Below are 17,927 nucleotides of genomic sequence, written 5' to 3'. Positions count from 1 at the left end.
GGTTATTTGCACATCTCTGAATTCCGGGATGACCATACTAGCATGTGAATTACAGGGCATTTCTCAAATAGATGTCTTTTTTTACACACTCTTATATTTGGAAGGAAAAAATGTAGAGAAAGACAAGGGGCAACAACACTTGTTTTGCTAATCTATGTTCCCCCAAGTCTCCCGATAAAAATGATACCTCACTTGTGTGGGTAGGCCTAGCGCCCGCGACAGGAAACGCCCCAAAACGCAACGTGGACTCATCACATTTTTTTAAAGCAAACAGAGGTGTTTTTTGCAAAGTGTCTACCTGTAGATTTTGGCCTCTAGCTCAGCCGACACCTAGGGAAACCTACCAAACCTGTGCATTTTTTAAAACTAGAGACCTAGGGGAATTCAAGATGGGGTGACTTGTGGGGCTCTGACTAGGTTCTGTTACCCAGAATCCTTTGCAAACCTCAAACTTTGTCTAAAAAAACACATTTTCCTCAAATTTTGGTGACAGAAAGTTCTGAAATCAGAGAGGAGCCACACATTTCCTTCCACCCAGCGTTCCCCCAAGTCTCCCGATAAAAATGATACCTCACTTGTGTGGGTAGGCCTAGCGCCCGCGACAGGAAATGCCCCAAAACGCAACGTGGACACATCACATTTTTTTAAAGAAAACAGAGGTGTTTTTTGCAAAGTGACTACCTGTAGATTTTGGCCTCTAGCTCAGCCGGCACCTAGGGAAACCTACCAAACCTGTGCATTTTTGAAGACTAGAGACCTAGGGGAATCCAAGATGGGGTGACTTGGGCTCTGACCAGGTTCTGTTACCCAGAATCCTTTTCAAACCTCAAAATTTGGCTAAAAAACACATTTTCCTCACATTTTGGTGACAGAAAGTTCTGGAATCAGAGAGGATCCACACATTTCCTTCCACCCAGCGTTTCCCCAAGTCTCCCGATAAAAATGATACCTCACTTGTGGTGGGTAGGCCTAGCGCCTGCGACAGGAAATGCCCCAAAACGCAACTTGGACACATCACATTTTTTTGAAAGAAAACAGAGGTGTTTTTTGCAAAGTGCCTACCTGTAGATTTTGGCCTCTAGCTCAGCCGGCACCTAGGGAAACCTACCAAACCTGTGCATTTTTTAAAACTAGAGACCTAGGGGAATCCAAGATGGGGTGACTTGTGGGGCTCTGACCAGGTTCTCTTACCCAGAATCCTTTGCAAACCTCAAAATTTGGCTAAAAAAACATGTTTTCCTCACATTTCGGTGACAGAAAGTTCTGGAATCTGAGAGGAGCCACAAATTTCCTTCCACCCAGCGTTCCCCCAAGTCTCCCGAAAAAAATGATACCTCACTTGTGTGGGTAGGCTTAGCGCCCGCAACAGGAAATGGCCCAAAACACAACGTGGACACATCACTTTTTTTCATAGAAAACCGTGCCTACCTGTGGATTTTGGCCTCTAGCTCAGCCGGCCCCAGGGGGGGGGGCAGAAATGGCCTAAAATAAATTTGTCGCCCCCCCCCCCAAATCCCTCCCCACCTCCGAGAGTGACCCTTGCCTACGGGGTCGCTCCCCCTGCGTGACATTGTCGCCAAAAAAAAAAATCCCCGGTGCCTAGTGGTTTCTGCCCCCTTGGGGGCTGATTGACCTAAAATCGGCCAATCTGCCCCCAAGGGGGGCAGACATGGTCTAAATACAATTTGCCCCCCAGGGGAGCGACCCTTGCCTAATGGGTCGCTCCCCATCTCTAAAAAAACAAACAAACAAAAAATAAACACAAAAAAAAATTGCCCTGGCTCCTAGAGGTTTCTGCCCCCCTTGGGGGCAGATAGGCCTAATAACAATAGGCCGATCTGCCCCCGGGGGGGCAGAAATGGCCTAAAATAAATTTGCACCCCAACCCCTCCCCGGGAGCGACCCTTGCCTACGGGGTCGCTCCCCCTGCGTGACATTGGTGCCAAAAAAAAAATCCCCGGTGCCAAGTGGTTTCTGCCCCCTTGGGGGCAAATTGACCTAAAATCAGCCAATCTGCCCCCAAGGGGGGCAGAAATGGTCTAAATACAATTTGCCTCCCAGGGGAGCGACCCTTGCCTAATGGGTCGCTCCCCATCTAAAAAAAAACAAACAAACAAAAAGAAAACACACAAAAAAAATTTGCCCTGGCGCCTAGAGGTTTCTGCCCCCCTTGGGGGCAGATCGGCCTAATAACAATAGGCCGATCTGCCCCCGGGGGGGGTCAAAAATGGCCTGAAATAAATTTACCCCTCCCCGGGAGCGACCCTTGCCTACGGGGTCGCTCCCCCTGCGTGACATTGGCACCAAAAAAAAAATCCACGGTGCCAAGTGGTTTCTGCCCCCTTGGGGGCAGATTGACCTAAAATCGGCCAATCTGCCCCCAAGGGAGGCAGAAATGGTTTAAATACAATTTGCCTCCCAGGGGAGCGACCCTTGCCTAATGGGTCGCTCCCCATCTAAAAAAAACAAACAAACAAAAAGAAAACACACAAAAAAAAATTGCCCTGGCGCCTAGAGGTTTCTGCCCCCCTTGGGGGCAGATCGGCCTAATAACAATAGGACGATCTGCCCCCGGGGGGGGGGTCAAAAATGGCCTGAAATAAATTTACCCCTCCCCGGGAGCGACCCTTGCCTACGGGGTCGCTCCCCTGCGTGACATTGGCACCAAAAAAAAAAATCCCGGTGCCAAGTGGTTTCTGCCCCCTTGGGGGCAGATTGACCTAAAATCGGCCAATCTGCCTCCAAGGGGGCCAGAAATGGTCTAAATACAATTTGCCTCCCAGGGGAGCGACCCTTGCCTAATGGGTCGCTCCCCGTCTCTAAAAAAACAAACAAAACCCAAAAAGAAATTTGCCCTGGCGAATAACAATAGGCCGATCTGCCCCCGGGGGAGAGCAGAAATGGCCTAAAATAAATTTGCCCCCCCACCTCCCCAACCCCCGCCTGGGAGCGACCCTTGCCTACGGGGTCGCTCCCCCTGCGTTTCATTGGCGCCAAAAAAAAAATCCCTGCTGCCAAGTGGTTTTTGCCCCCTTGGGGGCAGATTGACCTAAATTCGGCCAATCTGCCCCCAAGGGGGGCAGAAATGGTCTAAATACAATTTGCCCCCCCTGGGAGCGACCCTTGCCCAAGGGGTCGCTCCCTTATGTCACTTTCAAACCAAAAAAAAAACATCCCTGGTGTCTGGTGGGGCTATAAAGGGAAGGAAATACATTTCCTTCCCTTTGAAGCCTCTCCTTGCCTCCCCCACGTGATCGAAAGAGAAATGCTAAGCATTTCTCTTTCCCGATGGGGGAGGCTCTGTGATTGTCAGCGCGCGCGCGCGCGCTCGCGCGCTGACGTCACGGGGGGGTGAGGGGAGGTTCTGGGGTTGAAGGGGAAGGGATTGCCCTTTCAGCCCTGACCTGGGGGGGTGGCCCTCGGGGGGAGTGCTAGCGCTTCTCCCGAGGGCAGTATGCAGGACGTAATGGTTACGTCCATGGCGCCACACGGGCGCTGCCATGGACGTAACCATTATGTCCATGGCAGGGAAGGAGTTAAGGCTAGCCCAGGAAATCTGGAAACAGGCAATTCCGAGGCAAATAGATCTAACAGCAGTTCATCTACCAGGGAAAGACAATGTAAAAGCGGACAAACTGAGCAGACGAGCATCAAGCTTCCACAAATGGGAACTCAATCAAGCAGTACTCAAACAGATATTCATGACATGGGGAACACCAGAAACAGATCTATTTGCAAATCCAACAAACGCAAAATGCCAATACTTTGCATCCAGATGGCCAAGATGATGCTAATACTTATTGCCCCTAACTGGGCGAAGCAAACATGTTTTTCAGAACTAATGGGAATGTGCAGGGCAACATTCAGAGATTACCAAAACACCAAGACCTGCTGTCAATGTGAGGGGCAAGAGTTCTACACCCAGAACCAGTGTTTTAGTTTGCCAGCATTGCTCCTGAAGACTTAGAATTTGGACAACTATGCCTACTGGAAAACACAATGGTCATTCTCAGAGAAGCAAGAAGGCCAACAACAAGAAAGTGGTAGGCAGCCAAATGGAAGAGATACTCATTGTGGTGTCAGAAAAGGGGCTTATTGCAGGAAACGCTAAGGAAGCAACTGTAATAAAATACCTCACACGCCTACTTGACTACAAAATAATTTATGCATCTTTAAAGGTAGATTTGGCAACAATTATGGTCTACACGTGAGGTCACATAGGAAGATATTTTTTCAGAACATCAGTAATAAAACACATCCAAGAAGGAGCAAAGAGAACCCCACCATCCAGACGTATACCAGGACCCACATGGAATCTAAACATAGTGCTAACACAACAAATGGGTAAACATTTTGAGCCTTTACACAAAGCCATGTTAGAGGTGCTCTCTGAAGACAGCTTTTCTGGTGGCATTGACATCTCTTTACAGGGTGGGTGAAATACAGGCACTCACAATTCAAAAGCCTTATTTACAAGTCTGCAAGGACAGAATAGTCATGAAAACAGAACCACAGTTCTTAACCAAGGTAATTTCACACTCCTACAAAAAATCTAACTATACAAATTCCAAGTTTTTTCCAAACCCCAGAAAATCAAGCAGAGAGAGCGTTACACATGCAAGACGAGCAACCATTTATTATATGGAGAAGTCAAAGACAAGCAGGAAAACAAAGCAACAATTTGTTTCCTGTGCAGACAGCAATTTGGATAAACAAGTGACTAAAGCACTATTGGTAGTTGGATCTCACAATCCATTCAGCTTTGACACACAAGTACAGGAAAACAACTGAATTCTGCACCAAAATGGCACTCAACACGTACAAAAATGAGCAACCATTGCATTTCTAGCAAACATACACTTAAAGGCATTGCAGCTACTTGGTCTTCAGTCCACACGTTAACTAAACACTAAGGAAGCTCAAGTGGGACAAAAAGTGCTCAAACATCTGTTTACAAATCTAAGCACATCTTCATCCCAACCACCTCAGTATTAGGAAACTGCTACAAAATCAAATCACAGCAATTGAATCCCGAAAAGATTCATGCTGCAAAATGAAATGGTTTCTTACCTACAGAAGTAATTTTGCAGCAAGAAGAATTTTCTGGATCCACAAGCGACCCAGCCACCTCCCCTAGAGTATGGGAGAAGGGAGGAAAAAAAAAAATAGAATCTGAAGATGGCGACCACAAATGGGTGCTTCCAGGGCGGACGTATTACATCAGAGGAGGCAGGATAGGAGACCAAATGGTGGAACCGTTGACGTCCAACAAATACAATAAAAAAAGAGAAGAAGGACTACTACTATATTGGAGAATTCCAGACGCAACCACTGGATGGCGGATTAATACACAGCATGTGAATCCAGAAAATTCTTCAAGCTGCAAAACTGCTCCTACAGTTAAGAAACCATTTTGAATCCCTGGGATATGGAAGGCTTGTCGGCCTTTTTCTGAGATTTCCCGATGCCATTGCTTGCAGAGAATGACTGTGTGGCCCTAGATGCAGAGATCTCCGATTCCGAGATTGCAGAGGCCCTTGCCCACATGAAAAAAGGGTCGGGCTTCTGGCCCAAATTACTTCCCCAGAGAGTTTTTTTTAAGTGTCTTTTGGATACAGGTGATACCCAGCTGGGGGAACTCTATATAGGTGACAAGACGGGACGGTTCGCTGCTGGAGGACCTGCGTCGCTCATTGATAGTCCCAATTCATAAGGAAGAGAAATCAAGGGAGGAATGCATGTTATTTTGCCGGATATTCCTGATCAATGTGGAAGCAAAGGTTCTGGCAAAGGTGTTAGTTCACCGACTGCAGCGGATATTGGACACCCTGGTGAAGGCAGACCAGTCGGGGCTTATGCCCCACAGGGTGGAGCACCACAACCTCCGGTGGGTGTGTGGATGCCTTATCCATGGTGGGCAGATCTGAGAGTCCGTGGTAATATCACAATTGGATGCAGAGAAAGCGTTCTAATACTTAGAATGGTTGTACTTGTGAGCAGTCCTGGAGAAGATGGGATTTGGGGGTTCCATCCTGAGATGGGTATAACTGTTATACTACAACCTTGTGACCCAAGTGGAGGTATACAGAGTGATGTCTGGGGACATAAAAATCAGGAGAGGCACAAGAAGGTGAGCTGGATCCGGAGGGATGCCTAGATTAGGACTTTTAGCTGGGATAGCTGGGAGGATGTGATATCCCTTTTTGCTGATGACATCTTATTGTAGCTAGCAGAATTCAAAGTGGTGCCAAGGGGAGGAACAGCCCATTTACCAATGCTGTCCTCCCAATGATTTTAATTGTGTCACCTTGTTTTATTATGCTCTTAGCCAATGTTTAATATACATGCATTTCATCCTTATTTATTGGTGCTGTTTCTCCCCCTGTTTGAGGATCCCAGATTGTAATGATTTTAGTTAATCATGCGATAAAGTATTATCTTCTAATTCTCTTCTCTCGGAACCCACCCGATCACTGTGGTGCATGCTGGAAATCCTGTAGATATACGAGGAATACACTAGGTTGCACATCTACTGGGAGAAATCAATGGTACACCCACTAACGGAAGGGTGATCTCCGACACAGATCCCCCCACTCTGGTGGGAACCAAAGGGGTTTAGGTATTTATGTCACGTCTGACCGTGAGCGCTTTTTCCAGGTCAATCTGGGTAGGATCTTGGAGCCGTACAAACAGGATGTAGGTCACTGGTATCACCTCCCATTGTCCTTGTTGTGTAGGGCTGTGTTTAAAATGATCCATCTCCCAAAGCACTTTTATGTTCTCCAAAATACTCCCTGTGATGTGCCGGACAAGGTTCTTCCGGCGGATGGACAAAGTCACAAGAATGCTGCTCTGGAACGGGGGCCCCCGAATCACTCTAAGCATGCTGACCACAAAGGCCTGGGATGGGCATTGTCTTCCCAAATCTGAGGCTGTATTACTGGGCGGCACATCTAGTTGTGGTGAATGACTGGGTTTTTCCACATCTGGTAAAGCTCTTTGTTATGGCAGCTAGGAGAGTGATGGACCCCGTGGGACACCTACACTACCTGTATGGGGGGGGAGAGGTCATGAGGTCTCCCAGCGCAGACGGCACAGGTGCTCGAGATATGACGAAGGGCTAAAGGGCTTATGGGGTGGAAATGACAGATCACACTGGCGACCCCTCTGTGGGAGGCAGAGGTGCGGAAAGAGCTTAGGAATATCAAAAGTCACAAGAAATGGGACGTGCTGGGCATCTCTGTAGTGGGGGACGTCTGGAGGGAGGGCAAGCTGATCACCTTTAATGAACTACAAGCTGAGTATAATATGTTGGGCAGCCAGTTTCTCATATATTTACAGATGCAAAATATCTTTAATGGTTATAGTCCCCTACTGGAAGACCTGCCAGAGGAATCCCAGCTGGAGCACAGGGTCCTATTTTCCCCACTGCATGCTTATTTGTATGCCATCTCATAAAGTGTATTCTACGCTAATGGCTCTTAGTCATCCCGACCTGACCCCTCTTAGAGACCGCTGGGAACATGACCTGGGAATATGACGCTTGGGGGGGGGGACTGTTGATACCTGCATGCGGTAACAATAAGTGCGGGGTTCTGTCTGGTCCAATTGAAATTCTTTCACAAGGTGGACTTTAAGATGGAATGCCTATACATATTGGGAAGATGTGACTCAAACATTTTGCCTCAGAGAGTGTGGCTGGGGGGGGGGTTATACTGCTCCATACTCTGTGGGAGTGCCTGATTGTACAACATTATTGGAAACAGGTGGAGTCCTGATTGTCCAAGGTGGTGGAGATCTATTTGGATAACAGCTGGTGGAGTTGGGTATATGGGGGGAGCAGACCCTGGAGAGGTATGTCCTGTTCTACAATGTGGGCCTAGCGATGATGATTAAAGACTTAGCCCGAAGATGGGGAAGCCCAGCCCCACCAACGTTGCAGGAGTGGGAATCAAATTTCAATTGGAGCATGATTGTGGAGGAACTGGTGGAATAAAGAGGACTGGGGTTGAAGGGCAACAACCTCTGGCAAAAGGTTCAGGGCAAACATATGATCCTGATGGTCTTGATGAGGTAGCTGGGCTGCTGGCCTTGGTCCTTCGGGAAGCATACTCTCTACATGGAGTTCAAGGGAACTCCTAGTCTGAGCGGTGATATTGTTTGGAAGTGAACTGATTAGGAATTCTAAGTATGATAAGTTGCACTCTGTACTGATGCCACCTGTCGAATTTTGAGTGAAGGGATGGGTCTGTTGGAGCGTGGGAGTTAATGGCATGTTTCGTTGTAACACTACCTGACCTCAGGCAAGTCAATGTCCTTTCAAAACCTCTGCTGTAATGCGTGTTTTGGGTTGATAAATGCCAATAAGAAAAAAGGTGTTAGAAAAGAAAGTTCTTGGTAGTTATGATGGCTTTGTTTCTTTGAAGTTGCTCTGCATCGGGGAGGATAAATGCACGCAGGTCACAAAATAGAGTGCAAGGGATCATAAAGTGACAACATAAAGGGTGAAGAGACTCTTGACGCGAAAGTTCAAAGGGTGAGAGGCAGGTTGCTTTGTGAATGAGGAGAATCTGCACTGAGAATAAGGGAACAAATAGCAAAGGATGGGTGGGTGATAGGGTAGGGAAGATGGAATCAGAGGATGGTAATAGTATGATTAAAAAAGGATTGTGCAGGTTTAGAATACAGGATGAGAGGAGAGGTAGAGTGCTAAGGATTAGGGGGTAAATGATTACAAAAGTAAAATGGGAGCTGAATTGTAAAGTTTAATAGAGGCACTGGGGATATTTAATAATTTAAATTATGTTTTTAACTCCCTCTGTTCAAAAGCTTTGTCTTGACTGAGCAGCCCACATTTATGATGAGGTTTCTCTGATCTACCTCAGTTTCTTCAATGACCTTGCACTTCCTCAACGAGCAGCAGACATTCATGTTTCTTGAAGGACCAACATACTTCTTTGAAGCCTTCTGGGCTGTGGCCTATATATATTTAGAGCATGTAGAGCTTTTTTTCCAAACTAAAGTACAACTCCTTCAGCAACGCCCAATAATGGGAGGTTATGTATTTTTTCAGTTGCCTAGTTTAAACATAGTCAAAACAATCTTCATTTTTGATGACCTACAATAGGTAAATTCCACTATCTCATGTATGGGGAGAACCTAAATAACACACGTACTCTTAGGTATTCTTTCAAGCTTGTTCTTTGGGTGAATCTCCTTACCCCTGTACTGATAGATATAGTTAAAAACTGTATCTGATAGAGACTTCTAGCTGCAGATTCCTTACATTTGATTTCTCCACAGGCATCAGACTGGATCCGGAAGATTTTTCATGAGCAGTACCATTGTGCGCCAGTTGGTGGCATTGATTGGCTCTGTGTCGCCTGCTCTGGAAGTGAGGCCACAGTACCTATATAGGTGCCACCCAGGTGAGCTCGTGTCAGGTCCGCGCCAGCAGTGCTGATCCGAGAGAAGAGCTACCCCTCAGTCGGGTTTTCACTGGACTTTTGTTGTTTTTTTTTTTTTTTTTTTTTTTTAGAGTTTACCTCCTGATGTTTTGAGGATGTTGTCGCATAAAATGGGTTTTAAGCCCTGCAGAGCCTGTCACCGGCCAATGCTGATGACGGATCCGCACCTCATCTGCCTATGGTATTTGGAGCGCGACCACGACCCAAAATTGTGCTCCAGTTGTTTGGCCAGGTTTTGAGGGAGCAGTTCATAAAGCTGATGGCCGTCGGCATGCGACTGTGCAGGTCAATGTCTCGATCGAGGGCAAGGTCCCGGGGACCCGTAGTGGAGCCAAGTCATCTTTGTCTGATTCAAAGTCCTCGAGACGATCAGGTAAGTTGAGGCACAAAAAGGGGAGAGTAAGAAGTTAAAGCGGTCTTCGACTTCTCTTCAGCTGGGTTCGACGAAGCCTGGGAGCATCTCCATTCTGGGCCTTCTTCCTCCGAACCTCTCCCTAGGCCATCTCTACGCCTCCCTGACTTTCAGGGAACTGGAGTGACCCCTGCCCAACTTAAGGAGTTCTATGAGGCCATCATCTCATTTTTGGCCAGTCCGACCCTGTTGGTGCACCTTCGGGCCCCACGGATTCAGAGGAGGCTTCATTGGGTTCTCAGCTTGCGGCTTCGGCCCTGGTGCCAATGGGTCCCAAAGGATCCAGTCCTGAATCCGGACTGAGCCAGTCATACCATGTCGACCTTCCCCATCACTGGTCCTGATGCTAAGGCTCCCGGCCCTGGTGGTGCCATCCCCATTGTATCCCGACTCCAATACAGAGCCGGATGGGTGTTGCCCAATGCCGGGAGGAGCCTTGCCTCCCAGATCAGAGCCTGAGCCTTATTACGTTGAGCTAGACCTCAGGAAAGATTGGGAGGGGTCTCTGGACCCTTTAAAATACTAGCCCTATTAGGGCGCAATGGACTGGCGTGAGGATCCGGGTGAAGCCAGTGGACTGGATACCTTTCCAGATACTGATACGCTTTCTCCCCCTACCGTGGCTATGGAGAATGGAGCTTCCTACGCAGTGGTTGTGCAGAGAGCAGCTGAGGCCCTAGACCTTCAGCTATCCTCGGTGGCAGTCAAGACTAATCTCTTGACGGAGGTGCTGCAACCTGGAGTCTCCACATTCAAATCCCTACTCTCATTCAATGATGCCCTCACAGACTTAATTTTGGGTACCTGGTCCAAACCCACCACACTTATTGATAAATCCTGACAAAATGGTGCTTCGCAGCAGGGCGTCTTTTCTACCATAAGTGGTCACACCGTTTCATGTAGGCAAATCAATCACTCTGCCTACTTTCTACGCACCCCCACATCCTTTTAAGAAGAGGAGATACTCCACCGCCTGGACCCAAAAAGAGAATTGTCGGTCTACCTTGACCATACCCCTGAGTTCTGGGTGGATGATTAACTCTTCGTGGGTGTAGGAAAATGGCTCCCTGTTGCAGTTAGCCCCACTTTGTGCCTGACATTGATGCTGACTTGACTGATAAGTGTGCTGGGACCCTGCTAACCAGGCCCCAGCACCAGTGTTCTTTCACTTAAAAATTTACCATTGTTCCACAATTGGCACATCCCTGGCAAACAGATAAGTCCCTTGTAAAAGGTACCAGTGGTACCAAGGGCCCTGTGACCAAGGACAGCCCCTAAGGGCTGCAGCACATGTTGTGCCACCCTAATGGACCCCTCACCTAACACGTGCACACTGCCATTGTAGATTGTGTGTGTTGGTGGAGACAAAAAGGCAAAGTCGACATGGCATCCCCCTCAGGATGCCATGCACACAAATTGTTGCCTGTGGCATAGGTAAGTCACCCCTCTAGGCCTTACAGCCCTAAGGCAGGGTGCACTATACCACAGGTGAGGGCATAGCTGTGTGAGCAATATGCCCCTACAGTGTCTAAGTCAATTCTTAGACATTGTAAGTACAGTGTGGCCATATTAAGTATATGGTCTGGGAGTTTGTCAAAACGAACTCCACAGCTAGATAATGGCTACACTGAATACTGGGAAGTTTGGTATCACACTGCTCAGAATATTAAACCCACACTGATGCCAGTGTTGGATTTATTACAAAATGCACACACAGGGCATCTTAGTAGATGCTCCCTGTATTTTACCCAATCCTTCAGTGCAGGACTGACTTGTCTGTGCCAGCCTGCCACTGAGATGAGTTTCTGACCCCCTTGGGTTGAGAGCCTTTGTGCTCTCTGAGGACAGAAACAAAGCCTGCACTGGGTGGAGGTGCTTCTCACCTCCCCCTGCAGGAACTGTAACAACTGGCAGTGAGCCTCAAAGGCTCATGCCTTTTGTTACAGCACCCCAGGGCATCCCAGCTAGTGGAGATGCCTGCCCCCACTTTTGGCGGCAAGGCTGGAGGAGATAATGAGAAAAAAAAGGAGGAGTCACCCACCAGTCAGGACAGCCCCTAAGGTGTCCTCAGCTGAGGTGACCCCTGCCTTTAGAAATCCTCCATCTTGAGTTTGGAGTATTCGCCCAATAGGATTAGGGATGTGCCCCCCTCCCTTCAGGGAGGAGGCACAAAGAGGGTTTAGCTACCCTCCAGGACAGTAGCCATTAGGTACTGCCCTCCTGACCTAAACACACCCCTAAATCTAGTATTTAGGGGCGACCCAGAACTCAGGAAATCAGATTCCTGCAACCTACACAAAGAAGAAGGACTGCTGACCTGAAAACCCTACAGAGACGACAGAGATGACAACTGACTTGGCCCCAGCCCTACTGGCCTGTCTCCAGACTCAAAAACCTGCACAGCAACGCATCCGACAGGGACCAGCGACCTCTGAAGCCTCATAGGACTGCCCTGAACCGAAGGACCAAGAAACTCCCAAGAACAGCGGCACTGTTCAAAAACAGCAAAAACTTTGCAACTTTTTAGCAACTTTTAAAAGACCTCACTCTTACCGCCGGAAGTGTGAGACTTCACACTCTGTACCCGACACCCCCGGCTCGAGCTCCAGTGAACCAACACTGCAGAGAGGGCTCCCAGGTGACTGCGACCTCGTTAAAAACCTGAGACGACCCCCCTGCACTCCCACAGAACCCAACGCCTGGACCAAGCACTGCACCCGCAGCCCCCAGGATCAAAAGGAACCGAACTCCGGTGCAGGAGTGACCATCAGGCAACCACCTCCCTGCCTAGCCCGGTAGGTGGCTGGCCCGAGAAGCCCCCCTGTGCCCTGCCTGCACCGCTAGAGTGACCCTCAGGTCCCTCCATTGATTTCTATTGAAAACCCGGCACCTGCTAAGCACACTGCACCCGGCCGCCCCTGTGCCGCTTAGGGTGTGTTTTGTGTGCCTACTTGTGTCCCCCCCCAGTGCTCTACAAAACCTCCCTGGTCTGCCCTCCGAAGATACAGGTACTTACCTGTTGGCAGACTGGAATCGGAGCACCCCTGTTCCCCATAGGCAGCTATATGTTTTGGGCCCTCCTTTGACCTCTGCACCTGACCGGCCCTGTGTTGCTGGTGCAGTGACTTTGGGGTTGCCTTGAACCCCCAACGGTGGGCTGCCTGTGCCCAGGAGACTGAACTTGTAAGTGCCTTACTTACCTGAGAAACTAACCAATACTTATCTCCCCCAGGAACTGTTGATTTTTGCACTGCGTCCACTTTTCAAATAGCTTATTGCCATTTTAACTAAAACTGTGTTACTGCTCTAATTCAAAGTTCCTTACTTACCTATGTGGAGTACCTTGCATTTTATGTATTCACTTCAAATCTTGAATCTTGTGGTTCTAAAATAAATTAAGAAAATATATTTTCTATATAAAACTTTTGGCCTGGAGTTAAGTCTTTGAGTGTGTGTTCCTCATTCATTGCCTGTGTGTGTACAACAAATACTTAACACTACCCTCTAATAAGCCTACTGCTCGACCACACTACCACAAAATAGAGCATTAGAATTATCTAATTTTGCCACTATCAACCTCTAAGGGGAACCCTTGAACTCTGTGCACACTATCTCTCACTTTGAGATAGTATATACAGAGCCGCCTTCCTACAGCAGGGTATGTGGGTGCGAAGAAAGATTGGGTGGTGCAGAAACAAACCATCACTCGTTGGGTCGTACTCTACATCAAGAGCTGCTACACTGGCCAAGAAGCAACCTCCTAAATGTGTTGTAAGCTCATTCCACCAGAGCTAAAGCTGCAACCACAGCCTTAGCACAGGGAGTTCCAGTCCTAAACATCTACCAGGTAGCAACATCGGCCTCCCTGCACACATTCACTGAACATTACTGCCTGGACAGTCAGGTCCGTAGGGATGGGCACTTTGCCTGTTCGGTCCTGCAGGACTTCCTTGTTTGAAATTGGTTTGCAAACCCATCTCCAAGGATGGTGTTGCTTGGGTATCTATTCAAAGATAAGGAATCCGTAGCTTGATGTCTATCAGATGAACAAGTTACTTACCTTTGCTAACGCCTTATCTGGTAGAAACTATATCTAGCTACATATACCTTACTGACCCAACTATACTCCTCAGTCTGCAAATGGATTTCTAGAAACAGGGCTGTATGCCTTTCAGGGCCCTAATTTTGACACACCAGCGGTCAGTGTTCTTCATGGCTCTGCAATTCTGGTGGGCAAAGTCGCAAAAAGAAACTGATGCCAGCACCGCTGGGTACGCAGACGATGCTGTCAACAGACACAAAGCCAATCGATTCCGCCTATGAGCGTGCAGGGGTACTGCTCACGAAAGAAATTCCGGTGCAGGGGTACTGCTCACGAAAAATCTCCTGGATCCAGTCGGATGCCTGGGGAGAATTCAAAGGTAAGGAATCTGAACTCAAATATAGTCTCTGTCAGATAAGACGTTTCCGAAGATAAGTAACTTGTTCACCTGTATGCCTGCATAACATACATACATACATGAACAGAGATAACCACCGCACTCATATAGCGTATTGCTCAGTTATTGTAAAAAGCATAATGCACGTTGTAAGTCCGAAAACAAGTAATGCAGAGTCCTTCGTTAGGTTTCAGTAGATCTTTATTCGGACTGTAGTCGTCACTTCATAGTTACATCCATGTAGGTACAGCCAGCAAGTCTCAACAGATACAGCCGACACGTGTTTCGTCACACTTGTGACTTTATCAAGGCTGAAAGTACATATTGTAATGGCTATTATGAAATGTACATGTATTCTGGAACATAGGTCATAAAAAATGGCGCAAAGGTGAGTTGGTGTAGAAAGACATGGCAAATTCACATGTGTATGAAAAGTGACATCCAACACCTGTAGTCAGGATTGTGTATGAATACCAAACAAAAATAAAGAGTAGCACGTGGAGACCAAAGTGAATCCGTACAGGTGCAAAACAAATATAAGCACCCCAGAATGTGCATGATTGCAACCAAAACCGAGTGCAATAGTGTGTCCCAAAAAAGTAAACACAGGTGATCGGAAAGTATGTTAAGTGTAGAGACAAATGCATAGAAATGCCTACCTACGGAAGTAGTGGACCGAACTGCAACTCTCAAGAATACGTAAATACCGTATCCAGGGAAGGCTAAAGCGTGAGAGAAATAGATAATGTGTATCAAAGCGATGAACGCAACGAGGTAAACAACAAAAAAGTGGAGATACATAATAAAATAAAAAGCAGGAACAAGGGAGGGGAGAAATACCTGTGTTAAAGGCACGTGAACGTCCGAGTCAGCCGAAGGTTCATGGGTGACAGGGAAGGAGTTCAGGGGGGTGGAACAGGCAGTAATCTGTGTACAGCCCCAGATAAGGAAAGGCCAAGGACCTTGGTAAATCCTAAGATGGTAAAAGATATGAATGGAACGCACAAGAAATAAAAACATAGTGAAATGAGTAAAAAAGGCCATAACAAGAGCATGAATGTTGGTAACAGTAAAGAGGCAGGGTAGCCCTTACAGGTAAGAGTGGTGAAAGGTAAGTTTATTAAGTGATTGCATCAAAGGTGAGGGCAGAGCAAGTTTCAGATAGGTCAACATGCGTACAGGAGAACGGGGATGATGTGGGTACTGAGGAATCCGGTAAAGAAGTGACAGTGGAAAGACCCGGGAGATAACTGAGGACAGTGGCAGTGATCTGAGGGTAGTGAAAGTCTAGCAAGGCTAAGGGGCCAGAGCGTCACAGTGAAAGTGTGGAAAGTGAAAGGGTAGGTGGGCACTACTGTCAATAAAGCAACCAAGTAAACACATTGGGTGCCAAGGTGCTAGAAGTAGGTAACATAATTAGGAGGTGAAAAAGGGTGAACCGATACCGTAACAACTGAAGGAAGCTAACATTATTAGGACTGGTGCCGAAATCACCAGGGAAAAAGGATGTGTAAGGCATATGGGGGTGGGTCCTCCTAGTCATGCCGGCGTGAGTATATAGGTGCAAAGAGCATCCGAGACAGAAAAACAAAGATTCAAGGACCCGGCCAGTGCGCATATTAAAGTGGAAATAGGTCAGAACAGGAAACGCGGGGATACATTTTTGGCGTGAGCGTCAAATACAGGATTGAAAGTAGTACTGATAGTCTCTAAATATATAACAGTAAACGGGACGTACCGCCGAGATGACACACATCTCTGGGGAGTCAGAAATACAAAAAGAGAAGTAAGGTAAACTCACCGAAGGTGCGGAGTAGAGAACGTGTCAGTTCAATGTGAAGCCGGTCCAAGGAGAAAACCGGCCGGCGTTATATAACACGAGGTGGGGGGAAGGGGAGCCCCGTGGTGGAGTAGAAGAATAGCAATGGAACCCCGTAAGTCTCAAGGGGCCATGGGTGGCAGCCATATTGGGGGGAATCTCGATCAAAGGGCATGAGAGTCATCATGCAGAGAACGGAAAGGAACATACATACATGTTTTAGGTATTATACACAGGTGTCAAGGGAAGTGCATTAAAGTTTGTGCACAAATAAACTAGAAACTATCACATCTATCCTTTGTTTGGTCTTGGTGTCTAGTGCATTTTACTACGTCTATTTGTTCCTAGCCATAATTAGAACAACCAGTTTCTTAGTTTCTCTGCATAATTTTTAAGAAGCACTATAAGTGGAGCTGCATATGCCATTCATATATTTAATTTGAAATCTGATTTCAGAATTCAGAATTTTAAACCCCCCAGGTCTGCCCTTCGAAGATGCAGGTACTTACCTGCAAGCAGGCCTGTTTCCAAGCGCCTCCAGTATCCATAGGAGCCCATGTTAAATTGAACTCAACTTGGACCTCTGAACCTGGCCAGCCCCTTGTTGCTGGTGGTGGGTGTTTGGGGTTAACTTGAAACCCAACCAATGGACTTCCTAGCCCCTGGAGACTGGATCCATAAGTCTTGTACTTACCTCAAATCTGTGCTAACTTTTCTTCCCCCCTTAAACTGTTTCTGAAAATTGCGCAGTCAGCTTTTACAACTTATTATTATTATTTTTTTTAAACGGTTTAACTTGCCGAATTGAAACAAAGTGGTATTGATACATATGTTGGATACTTACTTGCAAATGTTCTTACCTACAATTTGAATCTTGTGGTTCTAGAAATAAAGTAACAAAATATATTTTTACTTTATGAAAACCATTGGCTTGGAGTTAGTCATTGAGTGTGTGCTTCCTTTATTACCTGTGTTTATACAACAAATGCTTTGCACTACCCTCTGATAAGCCTTAGTGCTCTACCACGCTACCACAAAAGAGAACGTTAATATTATCTACTTTAGCCTCTGTTGATCCTCTGGGGAACCCCTGGACTCTGTGCACGCTATATCTCATTTTTATATAGTATACACAGAGCCAGCTTCCTACAGAATGTCTATGAAACACGAGCAACCCTTGTTGTGGCAACAGTATAGATTAATATATTTATTTGATCATGCAGGAAGTTCCAGACCCAACCAAGTATTTTGTCACCCGATGGAGCAAAGATCCATGGGCACAGATGGCATACAGTTTTGTTAAGACTGGTGGAAGTGGAGAAGCATATGATATTCTTGCTGAGGATGTGCAAGGGAAAATATTTTTCGCCGGTGAGGTATGTCCAGCTACATTTTTCATTGTATTTGATTGTCTTATGTTTAATGCAAATGAAAACATTACCTTCGGTAACAATATTTCTGATGGATACAACTACCTGTGGATTCCTCACCTGATGAATACTCCCATGGCGCCAGCATTTGACGGAAATCTTCTTACTAGTCTCTGCACGTCGACGAGGACGTCACTCTAGCCCACGCGACGCCGTCTGACGTCATACAGGCAATAAGAAGTCCTCGCCGACGTGCCGATGACAGTTCCCTTTTTTCCGTGCATTCGAAACGGTTATCTTCGAGGGAGTTACTGTTACCTTCGTGGTTACAGTGTATTGTCTGCTGCGTAGTCTTCTCTGCGGTAACAATGTCTCAGAGGAAGTCGGGTTTCAAGCCCTGTCGAGAGTGTGGGGGCAAGA

General features: G+C 47.1%; 1 protein-coding gene across 6 annotated transcripts in view; it reads left to right on the top strand.

Annotated features, from left to right (window-relative positions):
• KDM1B (lysine demethylase 1B) overlaps positions 1–17,927 on the top strand; it is a 639,352-nt gene that overhangs the window by 522,900 nt on the left and 98,525 nt on the right. For all 6 annotated transcript variants that reach the window (XM_069218247.1, XM_069218264.1, XM_069218273.1 and 3 more), the window contains one exon: positions 17,361–17,513. In XM_069218247.1, coding sequence (XP_069074348.1) covers positions 17,361–17,513 — 153 coding nt within the window. The remainder of the gene's footprint in view (positions 1–17,360; positions 17,514–17,927) is intronic.

Source organism: Pleurodeles waltl, chromosome 2_1 (genome assembly GCF_031143425.1).
Source record: "Pleurodeles waltl isolate 20211129_DDA chromosome 2_1, aPleWal1.hap1.20221129, whole genome shotgun sequence".
NCBI lineage: Eukaryota > Metazoa > Chordata > Amphibia > Caudata > Salamandridae > Pleurodeles > Pleurodeles waltl.
Note: the sequence above shows the minus strand (reverse complement) of the source record. Positions and strands in the feature narration are given on the sequence as shown.